The following is a 20,381-nucleotide window of genomic DNA, read 5'->3' as shown; positions in this document are numbered from 1 at the left end:
GGCTTTCTTGTTTTTTTTTTTACAAGTTTATAATATTACGATAACCAAATATTTTCTTTTTTATCAATATTTTTATAACTAGTTATGTAATTTTCGATTATTTTTACTTCTTAATTTGTAAAAAACTGTTAAGTTTTCATTTCTTTAAATACTATATTGTACTTAAAATTCCACTTACATGTATGTATTTTAATGTATATTGAATTAATGTGAAAAAGGCACTAAGTGCGTATTTTTACATATTTATTACATATTGGTACATATACATATATTATATATATTTAGTACATATTTTTTCATTTCGTTTCTTTTACATTTATTATATTAAACATAATTTAAATTATTGTATTAAGTGTTAACAATTTTTTTGGTGTGTGCATGAGTTTCTTACACTAATATACAAATAAATTAGCAATATATGTTGCATACTGTTTGTTCACCTAATAAAATAAATTAATTAATTAATTAAATAAATAAATAAATAAATAAAGTGCCGTATACTTCAATAAAATAAAATAAAAATATTGCAATTTTGAGATCACTTTTTATAAGTCGTAAAGAACTTAATAAAAAAGGATGCGGGTACTTCTCGGGATTCGAACCGGACCTCTTTTACGCTAGCCTTATTCACTAACCTCTTCACCATAAAGCAGCAACAAAAATCAATGGCCAATTATATTATAAAGTGAAAAATAGTACACCAATGTTTTAAGTCTGTCCAAATATTTGCAGACTGTCTGGATTTCCTCCCTAGGGATCTGAATTTGTTACAACAGAGAGGGAAAACATTTTTGAGAAGGGAATATGGAAGTCTAAGCATTTACAAGGCTTATGACCTGTCATTGGCTGGTTTAAGTGAGATTCAAACTGGTGAGATTCATCTACTTAAACCAGTCAATGACAGGTCATAAGCCTTGTAAATGCTCAGACTTCCATATTCCATATAAGTTTTATACTGGTGAGATTCATCTACTTAAACCAGTCAATAACAGGTCATAAGCCTTGCAAATGCTTAGCCTTCCATATTCACTTCTCAAAACTGTTTTCTCTCTCTGCTGCAACAAATTTAGACGGAATATATTTTATTAGAAAATTTGTTTTTTTTTATCATCATTATCATTCCCTTTTCGCACCTAATGGTGCATAGGGCACTGCATTAGTACACCGATCGCAGCGTTTCTTGATAATTTTTGTTTCATGAAAGTAAGATGATCAGTCTTACCCTTCAGGTACCAGTCCAGGTACCATGTAATTTTCTAATGTAAAAACACTTTTTTAATGCCTCCTTTTATTCCTTCTTTTAAAAAACACGCACTATCCTGGATTCGAACCAAAGATATTAACTCTATTTTTCTATGATATATTTTGTTTCCCTTTAATAATCAGGAATATTTTTATGTTTTTTAAAAAAAAAAATATATATTTTTTGTTTCATTTTTAATTACTATAAAATAAAAAAGTACCTTCTAATCTTTTACAGAATATTTTATTTTCTCTTTCTTATATCATACAAAAATATTAAACCGAGCAAAAAATTCATAAACATTCCTTGTATATCCACGAACAGACCATGCCTTTGTGAGATTTTTTGTTTACTATTCTTACTGTTTGTATTTTATTGCTATTTAATTATTCTTTATTTTTTGAATACCCTGTTTTACTTCTTATTTATATTTAAAAAAAATTAAAATTATAACAATAAATAAAATAAAAATACAAAAATGTTTAGTCTAAAATATCCATGACTTAGTACTGTAAAACCCGTCATGGTTCTAAAATCCGGTTTATATTTAAAGTTATATTAACCCAGTTCACACGGTAATTTTTCCTGATTTGTAAATGACAATTCCGTATACGTAATTTGCTGTGGCTTGGGTATTTTTATGATGATTTGGTAGACATTCAATTTTATAATTATTATACCAAAGGATATTACTAAAGAGTAGAAAGAAAAAACGGTCTGTGCCAACGCCTTAAAGTTGGCCCACCACATACCGCACACCGCATCTATGGACATTAGCGTGGGCCGATAATTTTTTTTTTCCGAATTTTAAAACAAAGGGGGTCTAAAAAGTTGCATTTTGGATTACTCAGAATGCAAAAAATATCAAAAAAAATATTCGAAACTACTTTTGGCCCTCAACCAGAGCTTGAAGTTTTCGAAAAAGTCGATGATTTGGAGTAAACCGGCTGTCTTTTCGTATTTAAGTAAGAAAATCAGTCTAATTAAATGTTATAATGTGCATTAAATCTTATTAAATAAGCATCTAAGGGCGTTAGTTGCACTTTGTTTTGTAATAAATAGGTAGCATTGTTTTAATAGGCCATTGTTTTCGTCAATATTAGCCAGGCGCTTGACGGAATTAGTTCCGCGGAGTGTAAACTTTTTCCATTTCGGTAGTTTTAAAGCGCGTTCGAATTTGCAATGTGATTAAGTTATTTCTTTACCAACACGAAATAATTTTATTAAAATAGATAAATTACAAAATGTTCAGACAGTGATAAACTTCAAACCTCGGTTGAGGGCCAAAAGTAAAATGGGATTTTTTTTTAAATATTTTTTACGTTCAATGTGATCCAAAATGCAACTTTTTAGACCCCTTTCATTTTGATGTCTAAAAAAATAAAAAACCTCATACATTATCGGCCCACTCTAATGGACATACTCGTAAGTCTCCTTGGCGGTGCCAACATTGCCGAACGAGAAAAGCTGCCCGAAGGAGCTCTCTGTAATCTGGTAACTTAGCATCCCTGTGCTGAAAGAAGGTAATCCAGAAGTACATAATATGCACTTCATTGGATTAAGAAAAGAGATTGTGGTTCCGTGGCTACTGTTTCGGACTCACGAGCCAGAGGCCCGAGGTTCAAACCCCCCTCTACCCCAACTTGATTTCCATTTTCTAATAGTGAGTTATTTACAACTCAACAATGTTTTGAGTATGTCCAAATGTTTGCAGACTGGCAGGATTTCCTTCCTAGGGAGTTAAAGGTTTCAGCTCTTTTACTTCACAAAAGTTGAGGAAATTTGGATGTTCGAACATATTGATATATTAAACACGCTCCTTAATTTATTTAAAAATAAATTAAGACTGATTCTTTCTGGCTGCGATACGATCCCACTTGCTATTTGATGATGCTGACACTTACACACACCTGAACACTTACTCCAACATACACACAAACACACCTATATACTTACTCTCATACAAATACACCCTTTTGTTGTACCACAATTTAATATTTATGATTTTTATTTAGAAACTTCGCTGGTCTGTCCTAAAACCGTATCTTTTTTATGTTATTATATCATTGTCGACTGTTTGTTTCTGTAAAATAAATATGGAGAATGGTAAATGTTACGCAGTAAAGTGGACTCTTATACCAGCCAATGACAGGTCATAAGCCCTGTAGATGCCTAGACTTCTATATTACCTTCTCTAGAATGTTCTTCATCTCTGTTGTAATTTGTAAGTTCATTTTCAAGAAAATATGCCGAATAATTTAATACTCTAATTTTTAACGCGCCTAAGAAAATATTTTTTGTATCCAATTTCCCGTAGGGCTGAACTTGAACAAAATTTATTTATTTGTACATTTTATCACAAATACAATTTTATGTTCACTTTCCCAGCTAACAAGGGCACATACCCCGTTCCAAGCGAGGCAATTACATTTCAATACATGATAATGGTTTACATTTACAAATAAATAGTACAATATTTGAGTTTGTCCAAATGTTCATAGACAAAAGACTGGATTTCACCCCCTCGGGGGTCATTAAGATTAACAAATTCTCCATCCCTGTTGTAACTTGTTAAATAAATGGTATTTTTCGTTAAAACGCTCGTAACAAACGCCGTCGTGTATTCATTTTCGCAGCGCTCACGTGTCTGCGGCCGAATTTTCGCATTGTCCCAGCGTCCTGTCCTGCGCGGTTGAGGCTGTTCACGGAGCTGGGACTAGACAACATTGTCATATATTGTATCGTCCACGCGTAAACGATTCTGACGTATTTACAAATTATAACGATGAATGTTCATATAAAGTTTTATCACGTATTTGAGTCCCTGTTTCTTATCTAAGTGTCGGGTCAGGCTAAGGAACCCTACAGAGAACCTGTTAGTTTCCGCCTCACCATTTTTATCTTTCGTATAGCTATACCCTCGACTCTTCAGGGACATGTGCATCGGTTCCTGCCCATATTCCCAGGATATCACATTCATACGCATCACTCTTATCGCTATTCGACATATTTATTTATTTTTATTTATTAAGGAAAAACAACAATTGTTATATAAGAATACAAAATATAAAAAATAGTACATACATCCAGTTAAAGTTTTTCACAAATATAATGAGAGAACATGTTACACAATGAAGAGAAAAATAATGTAATATATAAGACATGAGAAAAAAAAAGAGCTCTGAAAAAGATGAGGAAATAGAGTGGAGGAGTGGAAGAGAGGGATTTTCATAATATAGTTGACCAATTCAAAATTTTGAAATTATAATAAAATAAACATAATTAAAGGTACATCAACTTATTACACACTGACAAATGTTTTATTTTACAGTGTTTCAAAAAGTTTTTTTTTGAAGTCACAAAATTTTGTATTAAAAATATCTAAATGGGGACAAAGTAAATTAAATTTGGAGCAGCTACGATAAACAAACGAGTTTTGAACATAATTTTTTTGGGCAATAAATTATTAAAAAAATGAACTTGTCGTGTTGACTTTGCGGGACAATTGATTGAAATACGCTCCAAGAGATATGGACTATCGATAAAATTGTTTAAAATTTTGAAGAGGAAAGACAGATCAGAAATACTTCTACGTTTAGTAAGGGAAGTTAAACTATGAAAGGAAGAAGAGTCTTCATACGAGTCAAAATATGTAAGAGATTTACGATCCAGAAGTTTAAGGAATCTATTCTGTATTTTATCTAGTTGTGATATATAAATTGTATGTCGAGGATTCCAAACAACAGATGCAAACTCAAGATGGCTGCGAACGTAATATATAATGTCAACTTATAATATTAGAAATCAAACACTGATTTGAGTCTACTGAACATTTTATTTTATTTTTACAAATATAAAAACAAAAATTTCGTAACAAACCTATACGATATCTTCACCACTATTAAACATATTTAAATAGACTGTTATTCTTCACTTTGTCCTTTTATGTACACGCTTACATGACGCGTAATTAATAGATGAATCCTGTTACAGTTGCATTTATATATTTTGATAAGAAATTCTTTCTTCTTCTTCATTTTCCACATCCGCTCCTAAGTGGAGCATGTGGACATCACCAGTTGCCTCCAGGAGACCCTATCACCAGCCAGCACTCTCGCTTCTTCCCACGTCAATCCAGCGCCCCTTAATTCCGCCGAATAAAGTCTAAAGATCGTCATTGGCGGCCTTCCAGGACGGCGTGATCCCGCAGGTTTAAAGAAGAGGCAACATGGGTTTAGGTTCTCCTGAGGCATGCGCAGCACGTGTCGTTATAGGAGGCTGCTGCGTCCGTTTTCGGACTTCAACGTTAGTTATAAAATCGAACCACCTTATACCTAATATTCTTCTCAAGCACTTACTCTCAAAACTCAGAAGTTTGGTGTTTTGAGCTTTGGTAAGGTGCCAAGATTCGCACCCATATAGAAGAAATGGCATTATACAAGAGTTAAATAATCGGCATTTCGTTTTGACTGAGTATAGACTAGAGTTACAGACAACACGCATCGTGTTAAAAGTTGCTCCAGCAATTCCTTGCGGGTTGCGAGCTCTTTATGCATGCTTCCATCCTCAGTTATGTGAACTCCCAAGTATTTAAAGCTGTCAACTTTCTCAAAGAGAAATTCTTTAAAATATAAATATTGTATAATAAATATTTATGTTTATATAAATTTCTTCATAATATTTCAATCATGTTTTAAAATTAAAAAGAACAACAACCCATTATAATATTTTTGATATGTTTTCTACAACAATTATCTAAAGTTATAATACTATAAAGCTTCATTAATTATCTCACAATACATACATGTATGTCAATAAATACTTACTTTGTTATATTTTTTCCGAAATTCAAATATAAATACCTAAATTCCCCATTACCTATTAAACTCTTAGCCTCGCCCTTAAGTATTGGTTTTTCCCTCAATTATGATTAATGTACATGCTATAGTTCATAAGATTATTTTTATTTTCTACTTAAGTACCTTGAATTATATAACTATATAAGGATATTCAATCTATCTAATCTTCACATTCGTTTGAAAATGCCCTAACAAGGCGAAACAATCGTCACAAAATTTTTGTTTTTATATTTGTAAAAATAAAATAAAGTGTTCAGTAGACACACATCAGTGTTTGATTTCTAATATTATAAATTACATATGGAGTTTTACAAAATAAACACAAAATCAATAAATATATATATTGTAGGTATATTCTATCCTCATTTATCCTTTTGTAGATAAATTCCTTTTTTGTGACCCCTACTAACTCGCGTTTCTTACAGGTGTACTTTGTCTTGACTGAAATTTAGATTCGTAGGTGATAGATACTCTAGTCAAACTAATGATGGCCATTTTATTTTACATTTATATACTCAATTGATATTCCACTACAATAATAAAAAGGAAAAAAATAAAATTCCTTGTTTAAGATTTATATATTTTGTTTTATTTGACCAACGAGTACTTTCGCCTAAGAAGACATCTTCAGGACTGGTAAATCGTAAAAGTTTTCGGGAAATAAGAACATCAGATGAGTATTTTTATTTTAGGGACAGACAGCATAGTATTATTATAATATCTAGTCTACAAAATAGTTCATTTTTTGTAAGGAATATTTGTTATTGGACTAAATGGGATTAAACAAGATTACATATAACATATTTTATTTGTACGAAATATTCCCAATCATCAAAATTGCTGGTATAAGGGGATATTATATAAAATAACACAATAGTTTAAATAAAAATTCAATAAAATAACTTTACATATCACTCCACACGGGCTGTAAGAACTGTTTTATTTAGGTGTTTTTAATTTATTAATTAACTAATTAATTTTATTGATATTTAATATTTATATCAAAATCACATAAATGAATTCAAACTGAAATAGCTTCCAGCTGTACAAGAATTAACCAAAATCCGATAGTTTTTTTGAAGTGGTAATTAAAGCATTTAGAGAGTTCCTAACCTCAATATTGTCAGCAATATTTTGAGTCTGTCCAAATTTCTGTAGACAGGGACTGGATTCAACTCCCTGGGGAGCTGTTGATATTAACACATTACAACAGAGATGAAGAACATTTTAGAGAAGGTAATATATAATTATTGGCATCTACAGGGCTTATGACCTGTCATTGGCTGGTTTAAGTGGCCACTTTACACACTGTATACATTCACCATTCTGCCCGTATTTGGACATCTATATTCCTTCAATGCTTCCATCTGTTGATGTTTTTGAAGTTTTTAAAATATTTTTCAATAACATCTAATTTACGTATCATAATTATTTATTTATTTATTTATTTAAATCTACAGTCATAAACACAATAATACGGTTTTTATATAATTTATTCTTAATACTAGACTAAAATTTATTTCGAACTTATAATAAACAACTTATGTGTATACTAGTATTGGCACAGGCTTTATAATCTGTCAATGGCTGATATTTTAAACCAGCCCTGTTAATGCCTAATCGTTTATTACCCGTTTTAAAAGATGTTCTTTATCTCTGTTGAAACATCAATCAAAGTTTAATCAAATCACAATATGTGTAAGAATAACAATATCCGACATTAACCCTTCCTACAAAACGCCTAACTAACAGTGAAAGATATAATAAAAGCCGTAGAATTAAATTCAATTTAAATCGCGGTCTATGAAATCAAAATTTTAAAAAAAGAAACAGGAAAGATTTTTTAACAATGTTTTGAGTATATCCAAATGCAAACGCACGCCCCTGGTATATAAGTAGGTACATTATTAATTTCCAAATCCTACCTGGCTAGTTGCGCCACTAAACAGTACGAGTGCTTCTCAGTAGCTGACGAGCGATGTCCCAATTTGCGTGGACACTCGTCACGGGGGTAGAATATAAAACTGAAGTAAAAATAGGCTCGAACTCAGCGCCGCGTCTAGACATTATGGTTCACCAAGTTATCTTCGCTCGCTATCATGTCACTGAGTTGATATGAAGTTATTCCAATTATTTTATTTTTAAACTCAAAGCTCTAACACAGGTAATAATTACAATCGGGCTTTTCTGAATCAAACATTTGCATGCATTTTGATCATATTTATTTATTTATTTGACGGCCTTAGGCAGTCCATTTTAACAATGGTAAATACAATTTCTTATAATAAATTCAGGCACTAATAAAATAAAAGACAATAAAAAAAAATTAAAGCTAGTACAAAAAAAATAAAAATTACTACCTACGCTAATGGTCTATCTTAGTGAATTTTTAAATCTTTAAAGACTTACACCAAAAAAGTCCAGATCTTGTCTCGAGTTTACAATACGACACAATCGGGACATTGGTGCATGCAAGCCATAGTTTGTGCTATGTTGATCGAGGAACAGCATATTATTATTTCGCAACCGGCGGATCGGAACATTGAATGCCACTTGTTCCAGTAACGATGGTACATCCATTCAGCAAATTAAACATAAATATGGAGTCAGTGTTATTTCTACGTTTTTGTAGACTTGAAATTTTTAACATTGACTCCATTTCTCCGTAAGCGTAGTCTCCCCTCTCGAGGCCAATCATCCATGCTACTTTTCTTAGCAAACGATGTTGCACCGATTTGATAAGATTTATCCGGCCTACATAGAAGGGAGACCAGATTACATCTATAATTTCAGATCAGTCTGAGGATCTCTATAATAAGATAAAAGGTCTTAATAATTTAAAAAGCTGTTGATATGTATTATACCTACTGAATATTTTTAACTTTTAAAATTAATATTTAAGGCACTACCTACCTAACTTTGGGATTTTTCCAAGTTAAATCATTTTCAATATTTGAGTTTGTCCAAATGTTAGTAGACAAAAGACTGGGTTTCTCCCCCTCTGGAGTCATTAAGATTAACAAATTACAACAGGGATGGAGAATACCTTGAAGTAGGGAATATGGAAGTCTAGGCATTCACAGGGCGTATGACCTGTCATTGGCTGGTTTAAGTGGCCACTTTACACACTGTGTAACATTCACCATTTTGCCTATGTTTGAACGTCCATATTTCTTAAATTCATCCATTTGTTGATTTTAGTGAAGTTAAAGAGCCAAGAAGACGTTTGAAAATTGGAAATTTGTTTTCAGGCGATGCCTAGTATGTGAAATAATTCAGTCAAACGAATCTTTTCACAACAATAAAGGTCAGCCAATGACAGGTCATAAGCCCTGTAAATGCCTAGACTTCCATATTCCCTACTTTAAGGTATTCTCCATCTCTGTTGTAATTTGTTCAATCATTTAACAAGGTATGTTTAGCAAGTTTGTGTAAAATCACGCAAAATACTTAGTTAAATTATTTTAAAACTTACATTTCAAGGTTGTTTAATATCTGGGTGGAAATAATATTATTTCCAATAATAAATATTACGTAATTTCACATGCTGAAAATGTTGTTCTGAATGAAAATCGTTGTCAAAAGCCTGTGAAAATTCTCATGCAGGCAGTTTTCTTCTTTGTTTCAATGATTTTCATCAATCGAACGGTACACTATAAATATTTTAATGTTTTTTTTTTCTTGTTCGCAGATGTCATGCAAATGATTGCGCCTACCGCTCCCAAAGATAAAAGTCTTCAGGACCTCGCGTAAGTTGTACGGATGTGAGGCACATCCTCGAAGCTTCTTCTTAGCAATGAAGAGTAAGCGGAGTAGTGTAATGATCGGGAGGCTGCTGATCTTCGCGGCGTTCGGAGTCGGTGTTGTGCTGAGTGCCCCGACCTCGCGCCCCCTGGAGCACTCTCCCAGTGACCTAGCCTGGGACGCCTGGCTCCAGCAAGGATCCCGCCAAGCCGCGCCCCCTCGCCGCATCACTACCAAGTCTCTCTTCGTCCTACCGCACCTCGGGCCGGAATCCCTACCCGCTTGCGCCGAAGGCTACCGCCCCGACTCAATGGGACGATGTGTAAAAGTAGTAAAAGTTGACGAAAACGCGCATCTGGAGTTCCTGCTCCAAAAGCTCAATTCCCAGTTTGCCACAGAAACTTCCGAAGGGCAAGATGAATCGTACGATTACGATATAGACACGGAATCAACCGACGCTTCTGGACCATTCCAGTTCAGCATTCCATTAGCTCTCCAATCTTCCGGTTCCAAACACGACACAGACACGTCTGGTGAAATCATGATTTTCAAAAAGCAAAATCCATCGACGAAATTGCCCGAGTCTGAGAAAAAACCGACGTCGTCTCCTGAGGTAGTTCCAGAATACAATGACAAAAAGCAGTTTTTTCTTGACAGCACCCCTGCGGCAGCTGAATCAATTCTACAGCCGAATAATTCAGTTCCTGCAGGGTCTGTATCGATACTTCTTCGGAACTCGACAAATACAGGCATAACTCTGTTGGCGCCTACGAACGGAAAATTTGAAAACGTAACTTCGGATAAAGATTACGAGGCTAGCGACCTAATTAAAGAATTAGAAAAGATAAAGGTCGGTAGTGGTCAGGATATTAAAACGGACCTTAAAAGCGGAAAAAAAGATTCAATTGAATCGTCCACATTAACTCCTGCGGTTGAATTTCCCCCATCTGAAACCACAATCGTTGACTCGAGCTTCTCAAATAACAACAACCACCAAGGTCTAAACTCGCCGATATTAATCGAAGCAGATGAAAGTACGACCGTGTTAAAAAAAACTGAATTGCACAAAAATGCACTTAGCAATATTTCGAATAAAATATCCGTCAACAATTTAACTGCTGTAAAAAATAACAGCGATACAAACAGTTTATTTGTCAATCAAATCGAGGGTTTAAAAGCAGTACTCACTGTTGAATCTGACAAACACAATGATGCCACGATGGATACACCGACTTCGAAGTTAACTGGTTTATTAGACACTAATGTTTCTGCAGATCTCAACAAGGAAGATGATAAATTGGTCGATATGGAAGAAAAAATAAAAATCATTAGTCGGCTCGCTGATGTGTCAAGAAATACCGAAGGGCCGTTCTCCACCAACAGTGTGAATATACACAAGAAGACCAGTGACTACGTCAGATTTCCCTCTAGCACTGATAGTGACACAGCATCATCCAGTAGCTTTTATCAGTACCCTCCGAACTTCGTGAAAGTACCGCCACCGCGAAATTTGTTCATGGGAGGTAACGTAGGTCCCGCCTTGCCAAATCACGGCAGCAGTCAACCCCTATCTCAGTTTAACAACGATCGTAACTTTCAAGATCCGAACATCAGGAATCCGCCGTACTGGTTGCCCTACGGTTGGAACGTCCACAATCCTTCCGGAGAACATAACCTGATGGATTTATGGTCTAGAATGTCTTCCATGCAACGATATCCCTACGACGTCCGGTTCGAACAAGATCGCCACCGCCCTCACCAGCAGATCCTCTACCCCAGCTCTCGAGAGTCCGGAGGCAGACTGAACGTCCGCCACACGCCCGTCAACTACAGACAAGGAAGGGATGACGTATTCGGAGGTAGGCAGGTGTATCAAGACGAATCCATGAACTACAAGCGAAGCAGACACCCGCACTTCAGAGAGTCCGAAGAGTTGTCAAGGATACTGGAAGCGTTCAACGGAAGATAGATTGATTACTTTCTCGACTCGTGTATTTCGCACTCCAATGTTACCACGTATGGACAATAGTTCATTATTTCTATCTTAAACAAACCAAAAATGTGTAATATATTATCTTGACAGTACAAGCATTTATTTTAAGTGTAAATATTAGTATATTTTTATTTAATCTGAAGCCAAATGTGAAGCTGGGTGAGATCTGGAAGTTGGGTTAAAATCGAATGGACGGTTCAGTGAAATGATTTTTTATCATTTTTACGTACAAATATCTAATCACACATAATTACCCTAATACTAGTTCAATTCGATGTTTGAAATCTTGATGTGTAGTGTGTGGCATTAGATTAGTCAAATATTTCAATCTGCAAAATTTGACCGAACTCCCGACAAATCGAAGAATTTCATCGCTTCGAAAAAATACTCATAAGCAAAACACCCTATTTATCTATACATATTTTTAATCCTAAATTAATCGTAGGCTATTTACAGAGTTTTTATTTTATGTATTATTATAAACGTAATCTGAATATCAAAAAGTTTATGGAGCTACGGCATACATATGTTTGTGATTCACCAATTTTCCTATATTTTTCTAAAATACCTAGCTTAACTTAATCCAATCCAACCCTAAACATTAGTATAATTACAGTATAATTCTTATGTGTAAATTTGAGATTATGTAAACCTTTACATTATTAAATAATAAACTAGATTTTTTTAGATTTTTTGCTTGTCAACAATGCGTAATCTTGCTTAACATTTAGTGTGTATGAATTTGTATTGAACTTTTGTCTGTGTGTACATAAAGTATTGCTAATATTAATTTTCTAAATTGAAGAAATCAATAGCAATTAGCCTGAATAATTATTTTTTTATTATTTTAAACATGAACTGAAATTCATTTGCCATTGCGTAAATCTACCTTATTCCGAAATCCTTCTTAATTTTATTTATTATGCAATGTAACATTATAAATTCATGGTAATTTTTTTCAATTCCATCAATTGTATTGAACAAAATATGAAATTTTAATGAAAATATTTTATAAAATGCATACAAAAAAAAACATAATTACACGTATTATAATATTTAAATAATATTTTCTTAATTAAATTTCTTGCCCTGATAACGTTTATCGCCGATATAATCAAATCAAAACAAAATATTCTATTATTACAATAATTGATGCGTGTTAAAACAAAGACAGCATTCTCTACTTTTTTCGTTTGAGTAATATGCAATAAATGTTTTTTCGTACTTTTCCTAGACCGCGAGAATAATTTATTTTAGTTTAAAAAGTTATTCTCTGAGCTTGTTTAATTGCGATTAATTGGTAAATTATTGACTTATTTTGATTTAAATAATAGTTTTCGTAAAGCAGACCGCTATTGTTATTGTGGAACTTGAACATTGAGTCAAAAATGTATGAGATACTGCCATTTAAAACCGGAAACCTTTGCAGTTGTCAATGGTTCTTGTTTCTCTGTCCATCGCCATTCTTACTCATGTCAGAGCAATGCAATGGTGGAGATAGCCGTGTTTGTTTTAACACGCCCCAATTAGATTAATTTATTTTTTAACCTTTAAATTATGTACTTGAGTAGCAAAAGGTAATAAATATTAATTTAATTTCATACTTTTGAAAAACCATATGGATTGGGAAAACATTTGTAAATCAAAACTAGATTTATAAAGGCGTTTTGATATTTATTAAATCGGTGGCCTGGCACATAGATTATGACAAAAAACAGAAAATGATACTTTTTACTAAATTGGTTGTTGAAATCAACAGTCAGCAGAAAAAAACCAATTTGTATTTTAAAAGCGTTCATAGTGTTTTGTATTCTCATAAAATACCAAGAGAAAATTTATGTGCGTGAGTAGGATACCCACTTTTGTCAAGTGACACAATGAAAACTTACTTTTGCCATAGACAAACATTATTTAACCCTCAAATGCGTAGTATTGTATTGAAAATGCTAATCTTATTTTATTTCATTCATTTGTATTAAAACTTGATTGTGTATTCATATAATTACCGTACATTTACGGGTTAAATGAGGTAGTGCCAACTGAAAATACTATTGTCCATAACATCATTTTCAATTTGTATTAATTTATTTTAATGTTAAAATGCCAATTATTATTGTATTTTCCTTAGGTGAATACTTTTTTTATATAATTTATTGTATTGTACGTGTGAATTGATTGTAAATGCTGTTTGTAAACTACTGACAAACCGCATGTTAACCTGTGATTATGTTTATATATTATAAATGTTAATTTTAGATTATTTTTACGTAAGGTTGCCATGTTTTTGCGAGTATTCATTACAATATAAATATGATTATGTAGTGTAGACGTTTATTTTAATTTTTCAATCCTTCCTTCATCACTTAGTATTTATTTATTAACTACTTTTATCGTTTAGTTTTCTTTATTATAAAATGAGCTTTGACTGATTTTTCTAAGTTTACTTATACCCGTAAGAAATTGAGTGGAAAATATGTATTAAGCTAACGATGAATTCAATTCTTAGGTATATTACGAATGTGTATTTTCCAAATTTAAGTACGATTAAATATAATTAAATACATTTTGTGTGAAAAGTCTATGAGGGCCTATCCTTAGAAGCCCGTTTTAGGACACGCAGTCGCTCTAGAAATGAACTTGTGTAACATTGAAGACCTTGTATTAAACCGTCAACAATTTTTCACCTTGGTATAAAATAAATCATATTTTTCGTGACTCGCTTTCTCTCATTTTTTCATTTTCGTATTGTCCCAGCGTTCTGTCCTGCGCGGTCGAGGCTATCCGCGGAGCCGGGACAAGACAATATTATTGTATCGTGCACGCGTAAACGATATTTTACTTTTTACTTTTGCCTTGCTTGGGCCCGCAACCCTCTTAGCTAAGCTTCACGACACCTTAGGGGGTAGCGACCCTCAGGTTGAAAAACACTGGTTTGAACTGATTAGGTACCACGGTTTTCTGGTGTTATTATACGTATCGTAAATGAAAGAAAGTAATATATTTTCCTTTAAAACATTATTATTATTCCTACGTGTTATTAAATATTAAATGAAATATCAATACTACGTTTGACATTTATTGCCTTTAGTCAAAACTATGCAAAATTTACTTTAAATTGCCAATTTATTTTCGAAGTTTGGAGTAAAAGTGACCGGTTTCATCGTTTTCGCGATATCTTCGAGACGAGTTTTTTTTTCAAAGTTCACTTGTCCCCTTTAATTTTACAATGAACTTCAACAAGAGGTTTTCCTACCAAAATGATTGTTTTTTGAGTAAATAATTCAAATAAAACATAAAAATGTATTTCACAAACCCATAAAATAAGATATTTTAGAAAAAATAGTGAATTAAGCTTCATCAATTCGTTAATTTGAATGTCACATATTTTCGAGCATTAAAAAAAAAACATTGTGTAGGCTCGTAGACAAATATTAAAGACAGTATGGATAAAATTTGTCATTTGTTGTTTTTAAAACAAGGTCTTCAATTTTCCTTAAACAGACTTCGGGTCGGTAAAATATTTATTATATTAATGTAATTTATCAAATGAATGTATCGTGTTTACTATGAAATTTAAAGAACCCTTTTCGCATCCATGGCTTTCTCAGTGTTGTTAATTCATATTATTATACTATAAATCCTTCTTGTACCTATTATCACGTGTAGTATTCTCAACTTTATTGTGACTATGTATTATTAATAATGATAACCAAAGTGTTAATGCAAAGTGTGTTTTATTTCCTCCCCTTTGGCCTATTTTCCGCCGGTTGCGGTGGAATAAGTCTATTGAATATGTTTCGTAACTTGAATTATATAATCTTCTTTTTCGGAGCGTTGTCCCCCCGACGTTGGCGATCACCGCAGCAAAAGCATTTCTGTACCGCACTATTTTTATATTACCGTGCCTTTTTAAACCAGGACAACTGCTTACTGATGTACTCGCTGTAGTGATTCCTGGGAAAATATGACCAGAGTGGTTTCCTGTTGCCTTCTCTGGTGGATTTTTCTGCCGGGGTTACCTTCCCTTAAGATTGATTCTGGTTTGGAGGCGCTAGAAACTTGCCTTTTATTCTCTCGTTATCTGCTGTGATCACACTGTTACGGGTGTGATCTTATTGCCCAGGGTTCGCGATGTGGACGCTGACGAGTTGGACTAGTCAGTAGTGTTGCCGGTGGAATGCAACTGGGCGTTCGCAGAATTTTAAAGAATCACACCCTCAAGCAAGATGTTGCTCACAGCGACCCTACTAACAGTTTGAACCCCTGATTTATATAAATAAAACTTTTATTTTATCGGTCAGTTGGAAGAAATTGCCGTTTGGTAATAAGCCCGTTAATCTACAATTTACCGCATGTGCAAAAATTTTAATGATGATTAATAATAATAATAATAATAAATCTTCACGATTCTGTAAACTTAGGGTTGATTGATTTTTATTATATTACTTTTTATCATCATCATACCCCTCTCTCGACATCCGCACTCGATATTGCATTGGAACAGAAAATGCAGCGTACCTTGATCATCCTTTACACGAAGGTAAGGTGATCAGTCTTACACTTCAGGTACCAGTCCAGGGACAGTGAAGCGTCGACGTGTTTAACCACCGTATAAACAAATATTTAATGTTGACCCTCTCAGGAATCGAACCCAGGACCTCAAGAATTGTAGACGAACACGTCAACCACTTCCTTCGACTTTCTTTTTTAGGATTTTTATCTAAAAGTAGCCATCAAGTCGAAAACACTCGTCTAGGATTCTGATTCTATTTCACACACAAATGCAGATACTAAAATTTAATTAATTTTATTAACGTTTTATTTTTTTAAATAAAATATTTGTAATTTTTTTTTATATAAAAACTTTTATTAAGCACTCTTATAACAAAAGGTTGCCCACCAATGATTGTTAAATCATCACACCGTGTGTAAGCATTGTGTAACATTAATCATTCCGCCAATGTTTAAACATCAATTTTTCCACGTGTTGGTATTTATTTTGATTGTGTCCGAACAGATAAAGAATAGAATTGTGTGTGAAATATATTCGTTATAACCAGAACCCTTTATGAGCGGTTTTTACTTTTCTAGGTAAAAATCCTGAAAAATTCAATCTAGTGTGTAATAAGTACTCACATAACATGAATATTTTTCGTGTTTTTATTTATTTAAATGTACAATACAGAACAGGCGCCGTGGCGCAGTTGGTTAGACGGCTATCTGTGAAACTGGCGTCGCGGGTTCGATTCCCGCCAGTTGCAAGAAAAAAATCCAAGAAAGATTTTTTTCTCAATTGGTCTGGGTGTTGTGGTGTATTTTTTATTACCTTCTTCCATATCCCCACCTGCTGACAAGCCTCAAAATAGAGGCTTAGCGGGTTATTCCTTTAAAAAAAAAAAAAAAAAAACTATCAATTACAACGTACATGTATGATTAGGTATTTACATAAACATGTTTATAAAGAACGCACAATTGATTAATAGTACAACTTTGTCTACAAAAACTATATCAAACAACGACAACTAAATCACTAATACACATTACGATACATAGCTAGAGAGGAAGAGTCTAAAACTGGTAATCCCAGCATGTAAAAGATCCACCTCTCTGGATAGGCGATTCAACAGACCATCATCAACGGTAAATAAGTCCTAGATTCAGGAAGCATTTCTGCATTTAAAAAAAACAACAGGCCAGGCGGCCCAATTACAGTGATGAATGAAGAACTTCAGCCCTACGGAAAATTGGATACAATAAATGTTTTCTTGCGCGCGGCAAAAATTGGAGCATTAAATTGTACAGCAAAGTTTCCAAAAAATGTACAAAAAAATACATATATATTTTGGTAAAAACGAACAACTTTGAACGACGTCACTGGTTCATATGAATCAACCAATGATACGAAAATTATGGAAGATTTCTGGTTTGCTTGCAGTCAATGGACTCTTAGGCGGAACTGATCAAGCATTAGTGGAAGAGAACCTCTGACGTCACACGCGAAATATTTTAGAAATACAAAACTTTAAAAAATCATAGCGATGATAATACGATACATATTTTATTATTATTATTATTTTTGGCTTGGTTTAATAGTCCGTTAACAAATAAAAATATTTAATAGAAACACCGAACTTCCTTATCCCAGCACAGAACACCCAAGCTTGAGAAAAATCACGTTACATTTTTTTGTGTTCTCACCGGGAATCGAACCCGAAACTTTCCGTGCATGAGTTAAGCGTGTTGACCATTACACCATGGAGGCCGTTGTAGAAAATAGGAATTAAGTTACAGAAAATTAAGTAGGAATCAAACAATCAAAATTCTGATCGGAATTTATAATGATATTTCGAGTTTTTAGACAAGGACTTGATTTCACCACCTAGGTAGTAATTAGTACCGCATTGGTACATCAAATGCAGCGAATTTCGATCATCGATTAGATGATGGAGAGGTGATCAGTCTTACGCTGCAGGTGTCATTCAAGAGAAATATTGCAATGAAGCACCATTATAATAAATATTTCACGTCAACCTGCCAGGAACCTAACCTAGAACCTCAAGCATGATTGACGAACGCGCCAACCGTGTTATCTCTGCCTGTGTTATAACTGGCTTATGAAAGCTCTAACAGATTGGCATTATTGAGTATATATTATATAATAACATTTAATCTAAACAATCTTAAAGTATATTTAAATTTACAAAGGTATAATTATGGCATAATCTAGGCGGACATGGCAAGTGTGTTATTGCGAATCGGGAGTGATAAAACCGCTTGCTTCTTGAATGCTTACCTTTGCTGTAGGAACACATCGACAGTACCGTTTAATGTGATTTTATTCACTGTTCTGAGGATCCTTGGCAAAGGTGAAAATAAACCGATGTTGGTTTTATAATTTCCTACAGCAGACACCATTGGTACGCATATTACGGTGAGGTACATTAAGGTTAATCTCAGCAAGGATATCATGCGCTTCTATACAGTTAGATATTAATTTGTGCAAGAATATCAAACCAGCCAAAATTCTTCTGAATTCTAAAATGAAAATATGAAAGTGCCCTAGACGATCATAATAGTTAATTATGAAAGTATTTAATCCAATTCTAAATATTAACGATTTTAAAAATTTACGTTGCACCGATTCAATCGATTATCGAGTGTCGACAACGCTCGTCTAGTGTTCAGGCTATATTTCATACACAGAACTGTATTTTTCATCCGCTTATATACGGAAACACGATGAATTACCTACTGAAAATTTGAAAAATACGGTTGCTCAATCCGTTTGATGAAAATGTTCTTCTGATCTATACCAAATTACGAAATGAACTATATCTTGTAACTGATGTTACTATTAGAGATAATGTAGAACTATGTTACTATCTGGAATAAAAGCAATGGATGTTGTTTAAATAAAATTTAAACAACGATAAATAGTCCTTGTTGCCAAGTAGGTACCAATTATCAGAATGGTGAATTTTACAAAGTGTGTAAAGTTGCCATTTAACCAGCCAGCGACAGGTAATAGCTTTGTAAATGTCAATGTTTCAATTAATTTTTTAATACATTTATGTATATTACAAAAAATATATTTAAGGCATACAAAACACGGGAAAAAATAAACAATACATTTGAACGAAAAATTGTAAAATTAAAATACCCAGTAATAAGCGTAAAAAAAAGGTATCCTCTCTGAACTTTCTTTCAGTAACATGAAATATGTCGGTATCCGAAAAGATACGATTTAAGGTATATCTTAAGTTAGGAGCATAAATAAAAAGTAATACTACGGATCAATAAAAAATACATCAGCAAATATGCATTTCATAGTTTCTTCAAATTACTGTAGCCAAGCATTCCCAGTATGAAGTCTAACAGGCACAGCAACGAATGGTATCCGTACTCCTTTAAGTAAAAATGCATTAGAAATTTATTCTGAACCATCTCCAGCATAACTGAGTACTTCAATTCGTGGAGCGCCCAGATCAGAGATCTTCAGTCAAGTTTGCTTCGCACCAACGAATTATAAAGAAACCTAAGTACATATCAGTATTATTGGCTTAGAAGCCTAAGTAAAAATCCCAACATTTTGCGCTTCTTCCATATTTCCTTTTCTAAAGTGTTCCCCATCTCTGTTGTAATATGTTAATCTTGTAAACCCCTGGGGGTAAAATCCAGTTCCTTTCTACAAGCTCAAAAAATATTATTTCAAATTCCGTATCAAAGTTTGAATGGTTCAATATTGATTCAATTTTGAGTAACTTAATGCATATTTTATGTCACATTTATGAAAAGCTACTTGAAACAAAACCCTAAAACTTTTATTTTACGATACCTATGAGACAAAAAAATATATTGTCAAGAAACTCGTAAAAAAAAAAATATACAGGTAGGTACCTAATTATTATGATTGAAGCATGAATAATTGACTTTTTTTAAAGAAAATAATTAAAAGATAAATAATACATAGGTAATTTGATTAGATAATTTATTTTAGAAAAACTGTGTGATGCATTATCGATAATATAGTGAACATGTACTA

General features: G+C 33.2%; 1 protein-coding gene across 3 annotated transcripts in view; it reads left to right on the top strand.

Moving 5' to 3' along the window:
* Nucleotides 1-12,866, top strand: part of LOC148284470 (uncharacterized) — a 341,832-nt gene extending 328,966 nt beyond the window's left edge. For all 3 annotated transcript variants that reach the window (XM_088239925.1, XM_088239931.1, XM_088239917.1), the window contains one exon: nucleotides 9,794-12,866. In XM_088239925.1, the coding sequence (XP_088096051.1) occupies nucleotides 9,899-11,815 (1,917 nt within the window). In that variant the 5' untranslated portion in view covers nucleotides 9,794-9,898 and the 3' untranslated portion in view covers nucleotides 11,816-12,866. The remainder of the gene's footprint in view (nucleotides 1-9,793) is intronic.
* The last annotated feature ends 7,515 nt before the right edge of the window (nucleotides 12,867-20,381 follow it).

The sequence above is a fragment of the Micrasema longulum genome, unplaced genomic scaffold (assembly GCF_059751315.1).
Source record: "Micrasema longulum isolate JH-2025_06_02 unplaced genomic scaffold, ASM5975131v1 h1tg000117l, whole genome shotgun sequence".
Classification (NCBI taxonomy): Eukaryota; Metazoa; Arthropoda; class Insecta; order Trichoptera; family Brachycentridae; genus Micrasema; species Micrasema longulum.
The sequence above is the reverse complement of the archived record's forward strand: the minus strand, read 5'-3'. Positions and strand labels throughout refer to the sequence as shown.